Source organism: Ammospiza caudacuta, chromosome 28 (genome assembly GCF_027887145.1).
Source record: "Ammospiza caudacuta isolate bAmmCau1 chromosome 28, bAmmCau1.pri, whole genome shotgun sequence".
NCBI classification, from domain to species: Eukaryota; Metazoa; Chordata; class Aves; order Passeriformes; family Passerellidae; genus Ammospiza; species Ammospiza caudacuta.
The window spans coordinates 1872474-1885740 of NC_080620.1; the positions used below are offsets into that span (position 1 = coordinate 1872474).

The 13267-nt window shown below is 51.7% G+C and overlaps 1 protein-coding gene across 2 annotated transcripts in view; it reads right to left on the bottom strand.

Moving 5' to 3' along the window:
- REXO1 (RNA exonuclease 1 homolog) overlaps positions 1-13056 on the bottom strand; it is a 50403-nt gene extending 37347 nt beyond the window's left edge. The window contains exon 1 of one of the 2 annotated variants that reach the window (XM_058820931.1): positions 12852-13056. In XM_058820931.1, coding sequence (XP_058676914.1) covers positions 12852-13041 — 190 coding nt within the window. In that variant the 5' untranslated portion in view covers positions 13042-13056. Of the gene's footprint in view, positions 1-4694; positions 4920-12851 lie in introns of those variants that run through there. The other variant, XM_058820932.1, reaches the window with a different exon arrangement.
- Positions 13057-13267: the final 211 nt, after the last annotated feature.

A 13267-nucleotide genomic window follows, 5' to 3' on the forward strand; every position in this document is an offset into this window, starting at 1 on the left:
TTGTATTTAACCCAGGACTGCTTTAGAACACACCCAATTGAGCTGTGCTTCAATCAGCCACTGCAGCACAGAAAATATAGAAACACAGAACAAGATTCTACCTAAAAAAACCAGGCTGATGGGTTTTTTTTCCTAGTTACTGTCAGGATGATTGAGGGACACAAAGCCTCAGTTCCAAGGTGGAGCTGGATTATTACAAAGCTTCTCTGAGCCAGACTCCTCACTGGTCCTTCTAGTTTGGGCAACAGGCAAGGGCAGTAAACAAAGCTGACATTAAAGAAGAGTGGGAGGACAAGGTCACCTGTGTGAAGGTAAAACTTACTTTACAGTGAATCATTCCAGAGAAAATTTTTATTTTATTTGTCCAGGCCTACCACAGCACATAGCTGAGATGCCTGAAATACAGAAAAGCCCAAACGTGTCACAGGTGAGCTGTATGATCATGGCAAACCTGCAGGTTTTGGAAAAGGACTCCAGCTCTTGAATGCATGTGGGAGACAGAATCCCAGACTGGTTTGGGTAGGAAAGGACCTTAAAGCTCATCCAGCGCCACCCCTGCCATGGCAGGGACACCTCCCACTGTCCCAGGCTGCTCCCAGCCCCATCCAACCCTGGACACTCCCAAGGATGCAGCAGCCACAGCTGCTCTGGGCAGCTGGATGGCAACTGCTTCTCCCAGGTCCAACAGAGCTACCCAGCTGCTGCCAGACAAAAAGGCTGCAAAAATTAGAAATTTTCAAATTTACAGCAATTAGGAATTCAAACAAAAGGCTCTGTTGGCCAAGCTGCAGAGGGACCAGCACGGGTCAAAAGACATTGAGCATTTCTTGTAGTGAACCCACAAGAAGGACATTGAGGGGGTGAGGGTGTCCAAGGGAGGGAATGGAGCTGGGGAAGGGTCTGGAGCACCAGGAGAGGCTGAGGGAGCTGGGAAGGGGCTCAGCCTGGAGCAAAGGAGGCTCAGGGGGGCCCTTGTGGCTCTGCACAGCTCCTGACAGGAGGGGACAGCCCAGGGGTCGGGCTGTGCTCCAGGGAACAGGGACAGGATGAGAGGGAACAGCCTCAGGCTGGGCCAGGGGAGGTTTAGATTGGAAATTGGGAAAATTTCTTCACAGGAAAGGTTGTCAGACATTGGCACAGGCTGCCAGGGCACTGATGGAGTCCCTGTCCCTGCAAGTGCTCATAAATGGTGTGCATGTGGCACCTGGGGACATGGTTTAGTGGCTGGGCTGACTGCTGGACAATGATCTTACAGCTCTTTTTGATTTCCAAGCCCTGCTGCTGCTGCTGAAGGCACCCACTGCCCTGGGTCACCCGCAGCTGGCAACAAAAGGTGCATTCATGGGGAGGTGGGGAAGGTGGAAGCTGTTTGGAGACTCTTTGGGAAAGGAAAAAATAAAGGCATTTTTATTTCACGTCATCAGAACAGCTTTGTTGGCTTAAGGGCTCGCTGTGTTTACAGTGCCAGCACTCAGCAAAGGGACAACCTCTGTGATTGCAGAAAAATTATCACCACTGGAAAATCATTCTGAGCTTTGCACTTAACACTTGACAGAAGGGACAGTGGTGCCTCAAGAACAGAATGTTTCAGAGAGGTTTTAGCAGCAGCCTGAGTTCTGCTACTCTTCAGAATTAAAGAGCACACAAGAAATGGCAGGTTTTGGCACAGAGCTTGTTCACCAGGACCCAAAGAAAATTTCCAACAATTAATTTAACAATAACATACAACCACTTGGAAATAATTAACACTGAGATTTAAAGTAGTACATTTCAAATAATCATCCAGAGGAAATGGGTTAGGTGGGCAGCAAAGGGGAGCTAAGAAAAATGTTTCTTCAACTTGAATTCCAAACGTAGTCCAAGGATTTGCTTTGATCCTTTTTTGTGTTTTTGAAAAGTAAATCTAATTATAAAATTAAGTGTTAAATGCAGAGATAACCCTGTGTTGGTCAAGGAACACCAGGAGCAAGGTTTGAGAGGCATTAGAGGCAGAAGAATCCCTGTGCACTCCTTGGATTTGTTCTCCAGGGGAGGCATTTAATGCCACAGCCTCAAAGTACATCATGAACCTCTACAGTCATTTCTTCAATGGAAAAAAGGATGCTAATATGAGAAAAGAAAGTCTGATATTAGCAAGACTGAAAAACAGTCTGAACAGTCATCTCTCACTCCAAGGTATTTTTAGCCTGCTGGGTTCCAGCAGGGCAGTGCTGGTTTCCCCAGGTGTTGTGGCCAATGGGGCCACCTGTCCCCATGGGCTGAGCCCCAGGGGTCACACTGAGGGACAGGAGCAGCCAGACAGCACCTCTGCACTGCACCCTGAGCTGTGTGCTCAGCCCAGCCATCCCAGACTGAGGGCAGGCAGTGCCCAGAGAGAAATCATGCAATGATTTGGGTTGAAAGGGACCTTAAAGCCCATCTTGTTCATGGACACTTTCCACTGTCCCAGGCTGCTCCCAGCCCTGTCTAGCCTGGCCTTGGGCACTGCCAGGGATCCAGGGGCACCCACAGCTGCTCTGGGAAATCCATTCCAGGGATGGATTCCACAATTCCTGATTCCCAATCTCCCACCCAGCCCTGCCCTGTGGCAGTGGGAGCCATTCCCTGTGTCCTGTCCCTGCAGGCCTTGTCCCCAGTCCTGATCTCCTGAGACAGGGACCTGCCCAAGGGGGTTCATTCAGCCACAGCAGCTCCAGAGGGTCCTTCCAAAGCTGGAATTGTTATCAGGGAACTCATCAGCAGCTCAGACAGAAACAACCTGGGATGCAGCACCCACCTCCTCAGTTTATTCAAGGCAACACAACTTTGGGCATGTGATAGATGAGTAATGCAATATTTGACTCTCACAATTAAAAGGCAAATATCCTGTATATGTATTAAGAGAAGTTCTATAGATTTATAGTTGTGTTTTACCCCTTTTGTGCTGTCATCAGGGGTGCCCTGGGTTTGGGACATTTGGGAGGGTGGGATTGTCACTATGGCAGCACCTGAGCTCCAATCAGGATTTAAGGAAGTGAATTGCACAACTGGACAGCAAAGGAACCAATGGACAGAACTTTGGGAGGGGCTAAAGGGTTAAAAGGTGAAACCTCCACTGTGTGGGTGAGCACATGGTGGGTAAAATCCTCCTCTGCAGGTGCTGGAATATTTTCTCTATTCAGTCTGCTGTTGTATTTTTATAAGGTTTTAATAACCCTTTTACACTTTTGGAAGTGAGTATAACTTCTCGCAGGCAGTTTTGTCTGTGGTGCAGCAAAAACAAGAATCTGAAAGGTCCTCAAGCCACTGAGCGTGGCAGGGAGTCCCCAAGGACACCTGGGGCTGTCACTGCCTCCCACAGCAGCACCACCTCAATCCAGGGATGCAAAAGCCAGGACAGGATGACCTGGCCCACACCAACCCATCACTGCCACCCCTCCATGCCCAGAATCACTGACAGTCCCACCCACCCTGCTGCAGAACAGCATCAAGCTCTGTGAGACATTTTCCTAAGAGGAAATCACAGCACTGGCACATTTCTCCCATAACTTAGGAAAAATGTGAGAATCCCAACTGACTGGATTGGCCAGGACAGGCAGAGGACAAAGACAGGCACCCAAAATACACCCTGACCCCACAGCCTGTCATGCACAGGCTGGAAGGAGTGTCACCATTTGAAAATCTGGATATTTGATGTTTGGGTTCTTTGGAGATCTTTCCATTCCCCTTCTCATTTTTGCTATAAAGTTACTCCTCAAAATATAGGAGAAGTTGAAATTCTCTTTGGGGAAAAAAAAACCCAACAAAACAAACTTAACAGAGACTTGGCTTTTTCCTCTGAGGAAAAGGCCAGAAACCATTTCCACATCTCCTGTGTAATAAAATTAAGGATCTACTCAAAAATATAATTAGCAGAGCAAGTCTTCTTTTCAAAGAAAAAAAAATTAAATATTTCAGGTATTCTGGTAACTTCTCTCCATTCAACTTCACCTTGAAAGCTTACTCCAACCAGCACAGTCACAAGCAGCAACACCAACCAGTCCTTTAATTTTCCAGCCTTTTTCTGCATGCTCCAGATAAGTTATCTTCTCAACACCTGTCTGATTCTTTAACTATTGTGGGGGGGAAAATTCCCACTTGTGACAAGAAAAAAAGAAAAAAAAAAAAACACGAAACCCAAAACTCAACTATTTCAACTTAGTCACAACTGAACATTTGGAAAACAAAGTTAAAAGCTAAAGAAAAACAAACACCTTTCAAGCTGTATTATATTAAAATATTAAAACATTTAAGGTGCGATGTATGAAAAGCTAAAAGCAAAACTTCAACTGTTTTTAAAACCTGTCTGGCTTTAAACAATTCAAAAGCAGGAATTAAAACTCTGCAGCTCCTTTAGGTCTCAGACACCTGCAGCTTCACAGCCACTTTTAACCACAGAACCCAACACCCCAGCACAAACCTCCCTTCAATAAAATCCCAAAATCCACAGGGGGATTAAAAACCCTTGTAAACCAAACCCTCCAAAGCCAATGTGGGCTTTTTGCACAGCATAATGAATATTCCAGAGGCAGGTGACACTCAGGTCCCTGCTCAATGAATGGCCACCATGTGAAGCCTCCCTGGAGAAGTCGCTTCTCTCCAGCTGCTCCTTCCCAGCTGCGCCCCCCAAACCTCCACCAACCCCGCAGGACTGCAAAAACCTCAGGAAGAGTTACCTGAGCTGCCGGGGCTCGATAAGCACTGCAGGTATTTGTTCATGCCGGAGCTGCCCGGCCGGGCTGGCGGCAGCACGCGGTGCGCAGATGCTGACACAGCACTTTGTGAGCACCGGGGCAGGACCGGCCCCGGTCCCGCCTTCACCCGCCGGTGCTCCCGGCTCGGTGGGGCTCATCAGAGCTTCCCGAGCCCGCTCCTCTTTCCTAGAGCTGCTGCCCTCACTTTGGGGAGTTCCTGACCTCCTCCTCCTCCTCTTCCCAGTCCCCACCTGCGGCTGCTTTCGGCTTGGTCTGAGCTCCGCACCCTGCGCGCAGCAGCGCCGCAAACTTCCATCCCCGGCCGTGCCGAAGCAAACCCCGCAGCTCTGCAGCCCCCGGGACAGCGGGACAGGAGGTGACACGGCTGGGACACAACCTGGGGAGGAGGTGACACGGCTGGGACACAGCCTGAACCAGCAGAACAGGAGGTGGCACGGCTGGGACACAGCCTGGGGAGGAGGTGGCACGGCTGGGACACAGCCTGGGCCAGCACGGGATGAGGTGACACAGCTGGGACACAGCCTGGGGAGGAGGTGACACGGCCGGGACACAGCCTGGGCCAGCAGGACAGGAGGTGGCACGGCTGGGACACAGCCTGGGCCAGCAGGGGAAGTGACACGGCAGAGACACAGCCCGGGGAGGAGGTGACACGGCCAGGACACAGGCTGGGCCAGCAGGACAGGAGGTGGCACGGCTGGGACACAGCCTGGAGAGGAGGTGACAGCACTGGGACACAGGCTGGCCCTGCCTGTCGCCGCCTGCCCCAGCCCACGGGAGCCACCCGGCGTCTCCGCCCCGGCCAGCACAGAACGCCCCGGGAAGCGCTGGATTACTGAATTGTGCTTCCCAGTGCACGGCCGGGCTTGGCTGGAGATTAAAAACATAAATTAGAGGAAGTGTTCACATGTCAGGGAGGAGAGGAGTTTTTCAATCCCGGGATTGCAGACACAGGGCGGGCAGAGAGGAGCCAGGGACTCACCAGCACTGGCACAACTCCAGCTGTGCCAAACCCAAGATCCTGCTGGCTTGATGAGATCTGCTCCTACCTCCTGCTTTTCACACACCTGGAACTGCCCCACGTGGGGAGACTCAGATGCAGGACAGAATCTCCCCACAGCCACAGAAAAACCAAATATGAGAAGTGTCCTGTGAGGCTTGATGGAGATCTGCTCCCACCTCCTGTTTTCCACACATCTGGAACTGACCCACGTGGGGAGACTCGGATATTTAGGGGAAAATCTCCCCACAGCCACAGAAAAACCAAATATGGGAAGTGTCCTGTGAGGCCACACTGATATCCTGGCACTAAGGGCACCTGCACCTGTCCACCCACAGGAACACCCCAAAAACAGCACAGGGAAATCACCACAAATCCCAAACTGCTGAAAAGACTCATTCTGACCTCATCACCAACTGGTTCTTCACTCTTCATTTCAAAACTTGGTTAAAAATAAAATCCATTGGTGGCATTTTGGTAATTATTCTCCTAAACACAGATGTGGGGGGGAAAGCAGAATTGATGCCCCCTCCCAGTTCAGACTGGAGCACCCAACACTGAACACCTGCTTTGCTCTGTCAGTGAAATGATACTGAAAACACTTGGGGTTCCACTTCTGCTGGAGCAAATACAGTAATAAAGCTCTCTGCTGAGATGATCGTGCACAACATCAGCTCCAGGAAGGAAAATGCACTGGGAAAGATGCTTTTTCATCTCTTCTACAACACAGTGTGAGCATGGCCTGCAATGTGAGTCATGCCAAGGCTCTAAATCCCAACCTGTGCCAAAGCTGCTCCCACAAACAGGCACAGCCCCTCGGCAGTGAGGAACTCAACAATGGCCCTGACCATATGGGGTGATTAAAGATGGGTTTTAGCTTCTAAAAAGCCTCTCTAGGTTTTACAGAGTATCACAGAACCACAGAATGTCCTCAGTTGGAAAGGACCCTCAGGGATGATCAGCCCAGCCCTGTCCCTGCACAGCCACCCTGTCGCAGACATCTTTTATGAAAAATCCTTTCCTTTGGATTTTTCCTCCTGAGAAGCTGAGAAGCGTCAGGAATAAAATGCAAACATTGATTATGTGCTGCTGTGGAATGCAACAGGTGCATCTGTGATTAGCCCATGTTGGATGTTTGTAATTAATGGCCAATCACAGTCAGCTGGCTCAGACACAGAGCCTGAGCCACAAACATTTGTTATCATTCCTTCTTATTCTATTCTTAGCCAGCCTGCTGAGGAAATCCTTTCTTCTAGCATAGTTTTAATGTAATATATATCATAAGATAATAAAGCAAGCCTTCTGAAACATGGAGTAGATCCTCATCTCTTCCCTCAACCTGAGAGCCCTGTGAACACTGTCACACCAGCCCAACACCCCCACCCTGAGCACCCCTGGGAGCTCCTGCAGCTCTGGCAGCCTTGGCACCATTCCCTGGGCAGCCTGGGCAGTGCCCAGCAGCCTCGGGGGGATCATCCTGGTCACAGCCATCCTCTGTGGCTGCTTTTGGGCAGAAGAAGGGAGAGGTGAAATGATCCTTGCACCAGTGACAGGATCCAGGGTAAAGCTGGGGAGATAAGCCCAAGGATTTCTCCACACTTGACCTGAGCCCCACAGTGTTGCAGCAGCTCAGTGTGTCAATCACACAGAGGAGCAGAACTCTGTCCCTGACACCTCCCACAGATTTGATCCAGGTCTAACCAGCAAAGCTTTGTACACCCAGAGAGAAAACTGCTCCACAAGCTTTGGGCCACATCAGAAAACTGCTGAGCAGCTCAGTGCACCCCACTGCAGAACAAAATACCTCAGGCAGGGTGCTGAAAGCCTGGCTGGCTCTTCCCATCCCACAAGAACACAAGGATCAGGACCTGAGGGAGGGGCTGCAGCTGTGGCAGGCCTTGGCATGGAGCACAGGGCAAGGTTCTGCCCCCCGAGGCTGCTGGGCACTGCCCAGGCTGCCCAGGGAATGGTGCCAAGGCTGCCAGAGCTGCAGGAGCTCCCAGGGCTGCCCAGGGTGGGGGTGTTGGGGTGGCTGGGCAGGGACAGGGGTTGGATTTGATGACCCCTGTGGGTCCTTTCAAGCTCTGCACATTCCAGGATTCTGTGATCAATGCAGACAAAAGAGCTCAGAGCTCCAGACCTGGGTGCAGCTTTCTGCTCTGGGTTCAAAAACATCCACCTCCAAACCACCCCCAGACAGCATCAAACCAGCAAACCAGGGCTGCCTACCTTAAGATATTTATGAAGAGCTGTATTATGCCTCTTTTATGTCTTTCAGCATACTCAGGACCTCGACTTTAAAGAGAGACCTATTTTTCCCCTCTACAGCTCTTGAAAAGACGCTTTTAGGACTGAAGGCAGCTCTTCCCTCCTCCTTACAGCGCATGCTTTCAAAGCACTTCACACACATTCAATAATCTTTTCATCCTGCTATGAAGCAGGTGGGTTTTAGTCATCTCAGAGATGGAAAAAGCACTTCAGCCAAGTCAGGATGAGAATTTGCAATCTCCAGATTCCCAGTCCTGGACAGAAAACCCCATCAGCCTCAGCTCAGCACAGAATTTTCACAAACCTCCAAAGCAGGATGAGAATTTGCAATTTCCAGATTCCCAATCCTGGACAGAAAACCCCATCAGCCTCAGCACAGGATGTTCACAAACCTCTAAGGCACCAATATTCTATTACCACACAGGTAATTCCTGCAATAAAACACTGGAATAGATTTCCCACACCAAGCATTCCATGTTTCAGACTCCAGCTCAAATGTGCCCCTGTCTCAACATGTTTGTATTTATGGATCTGCTTCCAGATGAAGGGAAAGGGAAAAGGGAAGGAAAGGGAAGGGAAGGGAAAAAGGGAAGGAAAGGGAAGGGAAGGGAAAAAGGGAAAAGGGAAAAGGGAAGGAAAGGGAAAGGGAAAGGGAAAGGGAAAGGGAAAGGGAAAGGGAAAGGGAAAGGGAAAGGAGGGAAAAGGGAAAAGGGAAGGGAAAAGGGAAGGGAAAAGGGAAGGGAAAAGGGAAGGGAAAAGGAAAAAGGGAAAAGGGGAAGGGAAAAGGGGAAGGGAAAAGGGGAAGGGAAAAGGGGAAAGGGAAAAGGGGAAAGGGAAAAGGGACTCCTGACAATCCAGCAGCAGTCAGGGAAAACTCAGTCCTGCTCCTGCAGATCTCCAAGAGGAATAGAGGGCTCAGCAGCACTGCCCCCAGCACTGTGTGTGCAAAACAGAGATCATTTATGTTATGAACACCTGAAACTTGGGAAGCCTGGAGCAGTGAGGGTGAGCAAAAAAAGGAGGGGAACAGTGCTGCATCCCGCTAATTCCTCTTTCCACGTCCTCTCTGCTCCACCTGGCACATGTGCATGTCCTCCCCCTCCCACAACCTGCCAGGGCCAGCTCCACTTGCAGTTTTCAAAAGCTCCTTTCAAAGCTACGAAATTACACCAAGAGTTTTGGGGTTCCTGCCAATCCTCTGGTGATCCTCAAACATCAAAGCCAGCCCCAGCCTCAAATCAATATGCTTAGCAGGCTGCTCCTTTAGATGTTATCCTTTTTTTTCTAGGCACCATCCCAGAAAACACCAATCTGTGCTGTAGCTCTTGGTGTAGAAACCAACCTGCCTTGGCAAAAAAAAAAAAAAAATTACATTTTTAAAGCTTCTGTATCGAGTGATGTGATTAAATAGGTCAGACCTGCCCATGTGCATGGTTAGGAGGCTACTTCAAAACAAAACAGGCAGTTCCCCTGGCAGGGAGCACGCCCTGGGGGATGGAGAAGCTGCTCCCAGAAGATGGTTGCCAGGTTCTGGCTGAGTTACTGCACCCTCTAGCGTAAAACCTCCAGATCCTTGCAGGCCAAGAGCCTGGGGCAGGCAGGGAATGAGAGGAGCACTTCAGCCAGAATCCTTCCCAGGAAACTGAGCCAAGCACTGCAAAATAACTGCAAAAGTGTCTCCTTGCTCCTACAGGAATCAGGAACATTTTGTGATCTGCTGGAGTCTGTTCTAAAAGCCTGAGATTGCAGCAGGACCATTGCTCATGTCCCATTTCTCAGTTGGAATCACAGAAACCCAGAATGGTTTGGGTTGGGAGGGACCTCAGAGCCCACCCAGCGCCACCCCTGCCATGGCAGGGACACCTCCCACTGTCCCAGGCTGCTCCCAGCCCTGTCCAGCCTGGCCTTGGGCACTGCCAGGGATCCAGGGGCACCCACAGCTGCTCTGGGAAATCCATTCCAGGGATGGATTCCACAATTCCTGATTCCCAATCTCCCACCCAGCCCTGCCCTGTGGCAGTGGGAGCCATTCCCTGTGTCCTGTCCCTGCAGGCCTTGTCCCCAGTCCCTCTGCAGCTCTCCTGGAGCCCCTTCAGGCCCCAAAAGGGGCTCTGAGGTGTCCCTGGAGCCTTCTCCTGTCCAGGTGAGCAGGCCCAGCAGTGCCAGGCTGGCTCAGAGCAGAGGGGCTCCAGCCCTGGAGCATCTCCGTGGCTCCTCTGGCCTGGCTCCTGCTGCTGTTGCCCAGGGCTGGGGCAGCTCTGCAGGTGGGAGCCAACACAGAACCAACATTAAAAAATGTCTGGAGGCAAACCCTGAGCTCAGACAGAACTCCCAGCTCCCTGTTATGCCAGCTGTGCCACGTGCTGGATGCCAAGGGTTTGGCAAAGAGGCAAGAACAGGCTCTGAGCTGCCTGCAGGGAGCAGTGCCTGGAGCTCAGCCTCCTCATCCTGCTCCTTCCACAAGTGACAGAACCTTCCCCTGGGAAACCAGGCCCACACTGGGGCTCTTCTGTGCCAAAAAACTCTCCTAAGTGCTGTAGATTAGGTTGGAAATGAAGAAAATATAGAAACTATATAGAATAGATTCTATACAAGAATTTCTATTGAGAAATAAGAATAAGACTAGAATATTAAGACTATAAGAATAAGAATTTCTAATAACAAATTCTATAAGAATCTGTATAAGAATCTGTATAAGAATCTGTATAAAAGAATCCCTATAAGAATCCCTATAAGAATCCCTATAAGAATCCCTATAAGAAATTATTTAAGAAATTCTATAAGATTCTATAATAGTTTATTCTATAAGAAATTCTATAAAGAAATTCTATAAAGAAATTCTATAAAGAAATTCTATAAAGAAATTCAGAATATAGAGAATAGAGACTATATAGAATACAGAATATATAGAATATAGGGTTAAGAAAATATATTTCTTTCATAGAAAAAGTTGTCAAGCACAGCAGCACCTGGGGCAGACCAAAGTGAGCAATTCCAGTTCCAAAACTGACACTCCACTCAGATATTTAAAAACCTGCAGGAACAGCACACTGAAAGATAATTATAACATCATCTAAAGAACCATCCTAAAGCATTCTAGGGAGCTTTTAAAATTTGAAAAAACACCAAAATTGGCAAAAAAACACTTTATCTTTTTAACAATTATCTGCCTGTGACAGCCCTGAGAATGCTTCTTTTACTTTAAACTAAACTAGCAGTGGTGGTAAGCTGACCTGGTAACCAGGAGACATCAATAAAGAATCCTCTTCCAAACTTGAGAGCAACCCAAAGTTAAATAAGCACACAAAAAACACAACTTAGGCTTTGTTTTGGCAATTTCTGCTTCAGATTATTAGAAACTGTCCACACCAGCATTATTATCCCATTACACCTAACAGAAATAAAGCTTTGACATAAAGAAAGCCAGCAGGGCTCTTCTGGGGAGAAGAATGCAGGCTTTTTTTCTGCCAATAAATCAGCAGAACAGCAAATAATGGGAATAAATAAAATGACAAGAGCTGCTGGAAGAAGGGCCAACAATAGCTCGCTATTGATCCTGGTGGGTCTGTTCCAGCTCAGGATATTCCAGGACTGCCTGAATCACTGGGGGTTTGTGCCAGGCTGCCTTTGAGAGCCTGGCAGTGCCCTGTGCCCCACAAGCTCCTCAGGGGCTTGGAGCACAGCCCCAGCACATTCCAGTATTCCCAGTATGGATCACTGGGCATCACTGGGCCCAGCGTGGACCACTGGCCCAGCACATTCCAGTATTCCCAGTATGGAGCACTGGCCCCAGTATGGAGCACAGCCCCAGCACATTCCAGTATTCCCAGTATGGAGCACAGCCCCAGCACATTCCAGTATTCCCAGTATCGACCACCATGGACCACTGGCCCCAGCATGGAGCACTGCCTCAGCACATTCTGATATTCCCAGTATGGACCACTGGCCACAGCATGGACCACTGCCCCAGCATCTTCCAGTATTCCCAGTATGGACCACTGGCCACAGTATGGAGCACTGCCCCAGCACATTCCAGTATTCCCAGCATGGAGCACTGCCCCAGCACATTCTGATATTCCCAGCACGGACCACTGCCCCAGCACATTCCAGTATTCCCAGTATGGAGCACTGCCCCAGCACATTCCAGTATTCCCAGTATGGAGCACTGCCCCAGCACATTCTGATATTCCCAGTATGGACCACTGGGGACCCACCGGCACCAGCACAGACCATTACCCCAGCACATTCCAGTATTCCCAGCATGAACCACTGCCCCAGCCCCCAGTATGGACCACCATCCCCAGCATGGATCAACCCCTGGCACGGACACGGGGGGCTCTGGCTGACCACAGCCCCCCAGAGAGCCCAGCCCGGGCCCTGCCTCCCGCTCCAGGCGGCTCCAGGATCTAACGGGAGCTGTCAGCAGCTCTGGAACCGGCCTGACACCTCAGCCCCACGTGAGCCCAGTGCCCGGAGCGACAAAGAACGGGACCGGGGCAGCGCCGGGGCCGTCCCGGAGCCTCGGGACGCTGCCCGCCAACCCCCGGTGGGATCACACCGAGCCCAGCCACCCTCAGCGCTGAGGTTCCTTCAAACCCTCCCCGGACCCCGGGGCGAGCTGACAGCCACGGGCAGGGCTGGGCTTGGCCGGTGACACCGGCAGACCGCGGGATCTGCACTGCGGAGGGGCTCGGGGGCTGAGGCGGGCCCTGAACGGCGGGCAGGCGGCAGGGGAGGCGGCCAGACACGGGTCTGCCCTCACCGGGGGAAAACACACGGGGCAGGGGGAGAAAGCACCACCGGGCCGGGGCCGCGGGAAGGTGAGGGGGCACCGCGGCCGGGCCGGGCCGTACCTGCGCCGTGTCCGAGCGGGAGCCCCACGCTGGGGTCGCCTGAGGCTCCGGAGGCTCCGCACGGCGCCGGGGCCACCGGGGGGTGGCGGAAATGGCAGTAGGGCCTGCGGCACCCCCGGCCCGGCCCCGACCCCCCGGCGTTGAGGAACGGGCAGTCGATGCCGCGGAAGTAGCCGGTGGATCTGAGCATCCCGCCGGCTGCGGGGCGGGAGCGGGGCCGGGCGGGCGGAGGAGCCGCGGGCGGCCGGGACGCGCTCCCGCCTCACACGGCCGGTACCGGCCCCGCCGCCATCTTGGGAGCGCCGGGCGCGGCAGCGAGGACCCCGCGACGCCGCTGCCCGCACAGGGCTGCCCGCGGCGCGCCTGACAGCGGGGTGGGGCGGGCGGGGCTGAGGGAGGGGCGGGAACGCCCACGG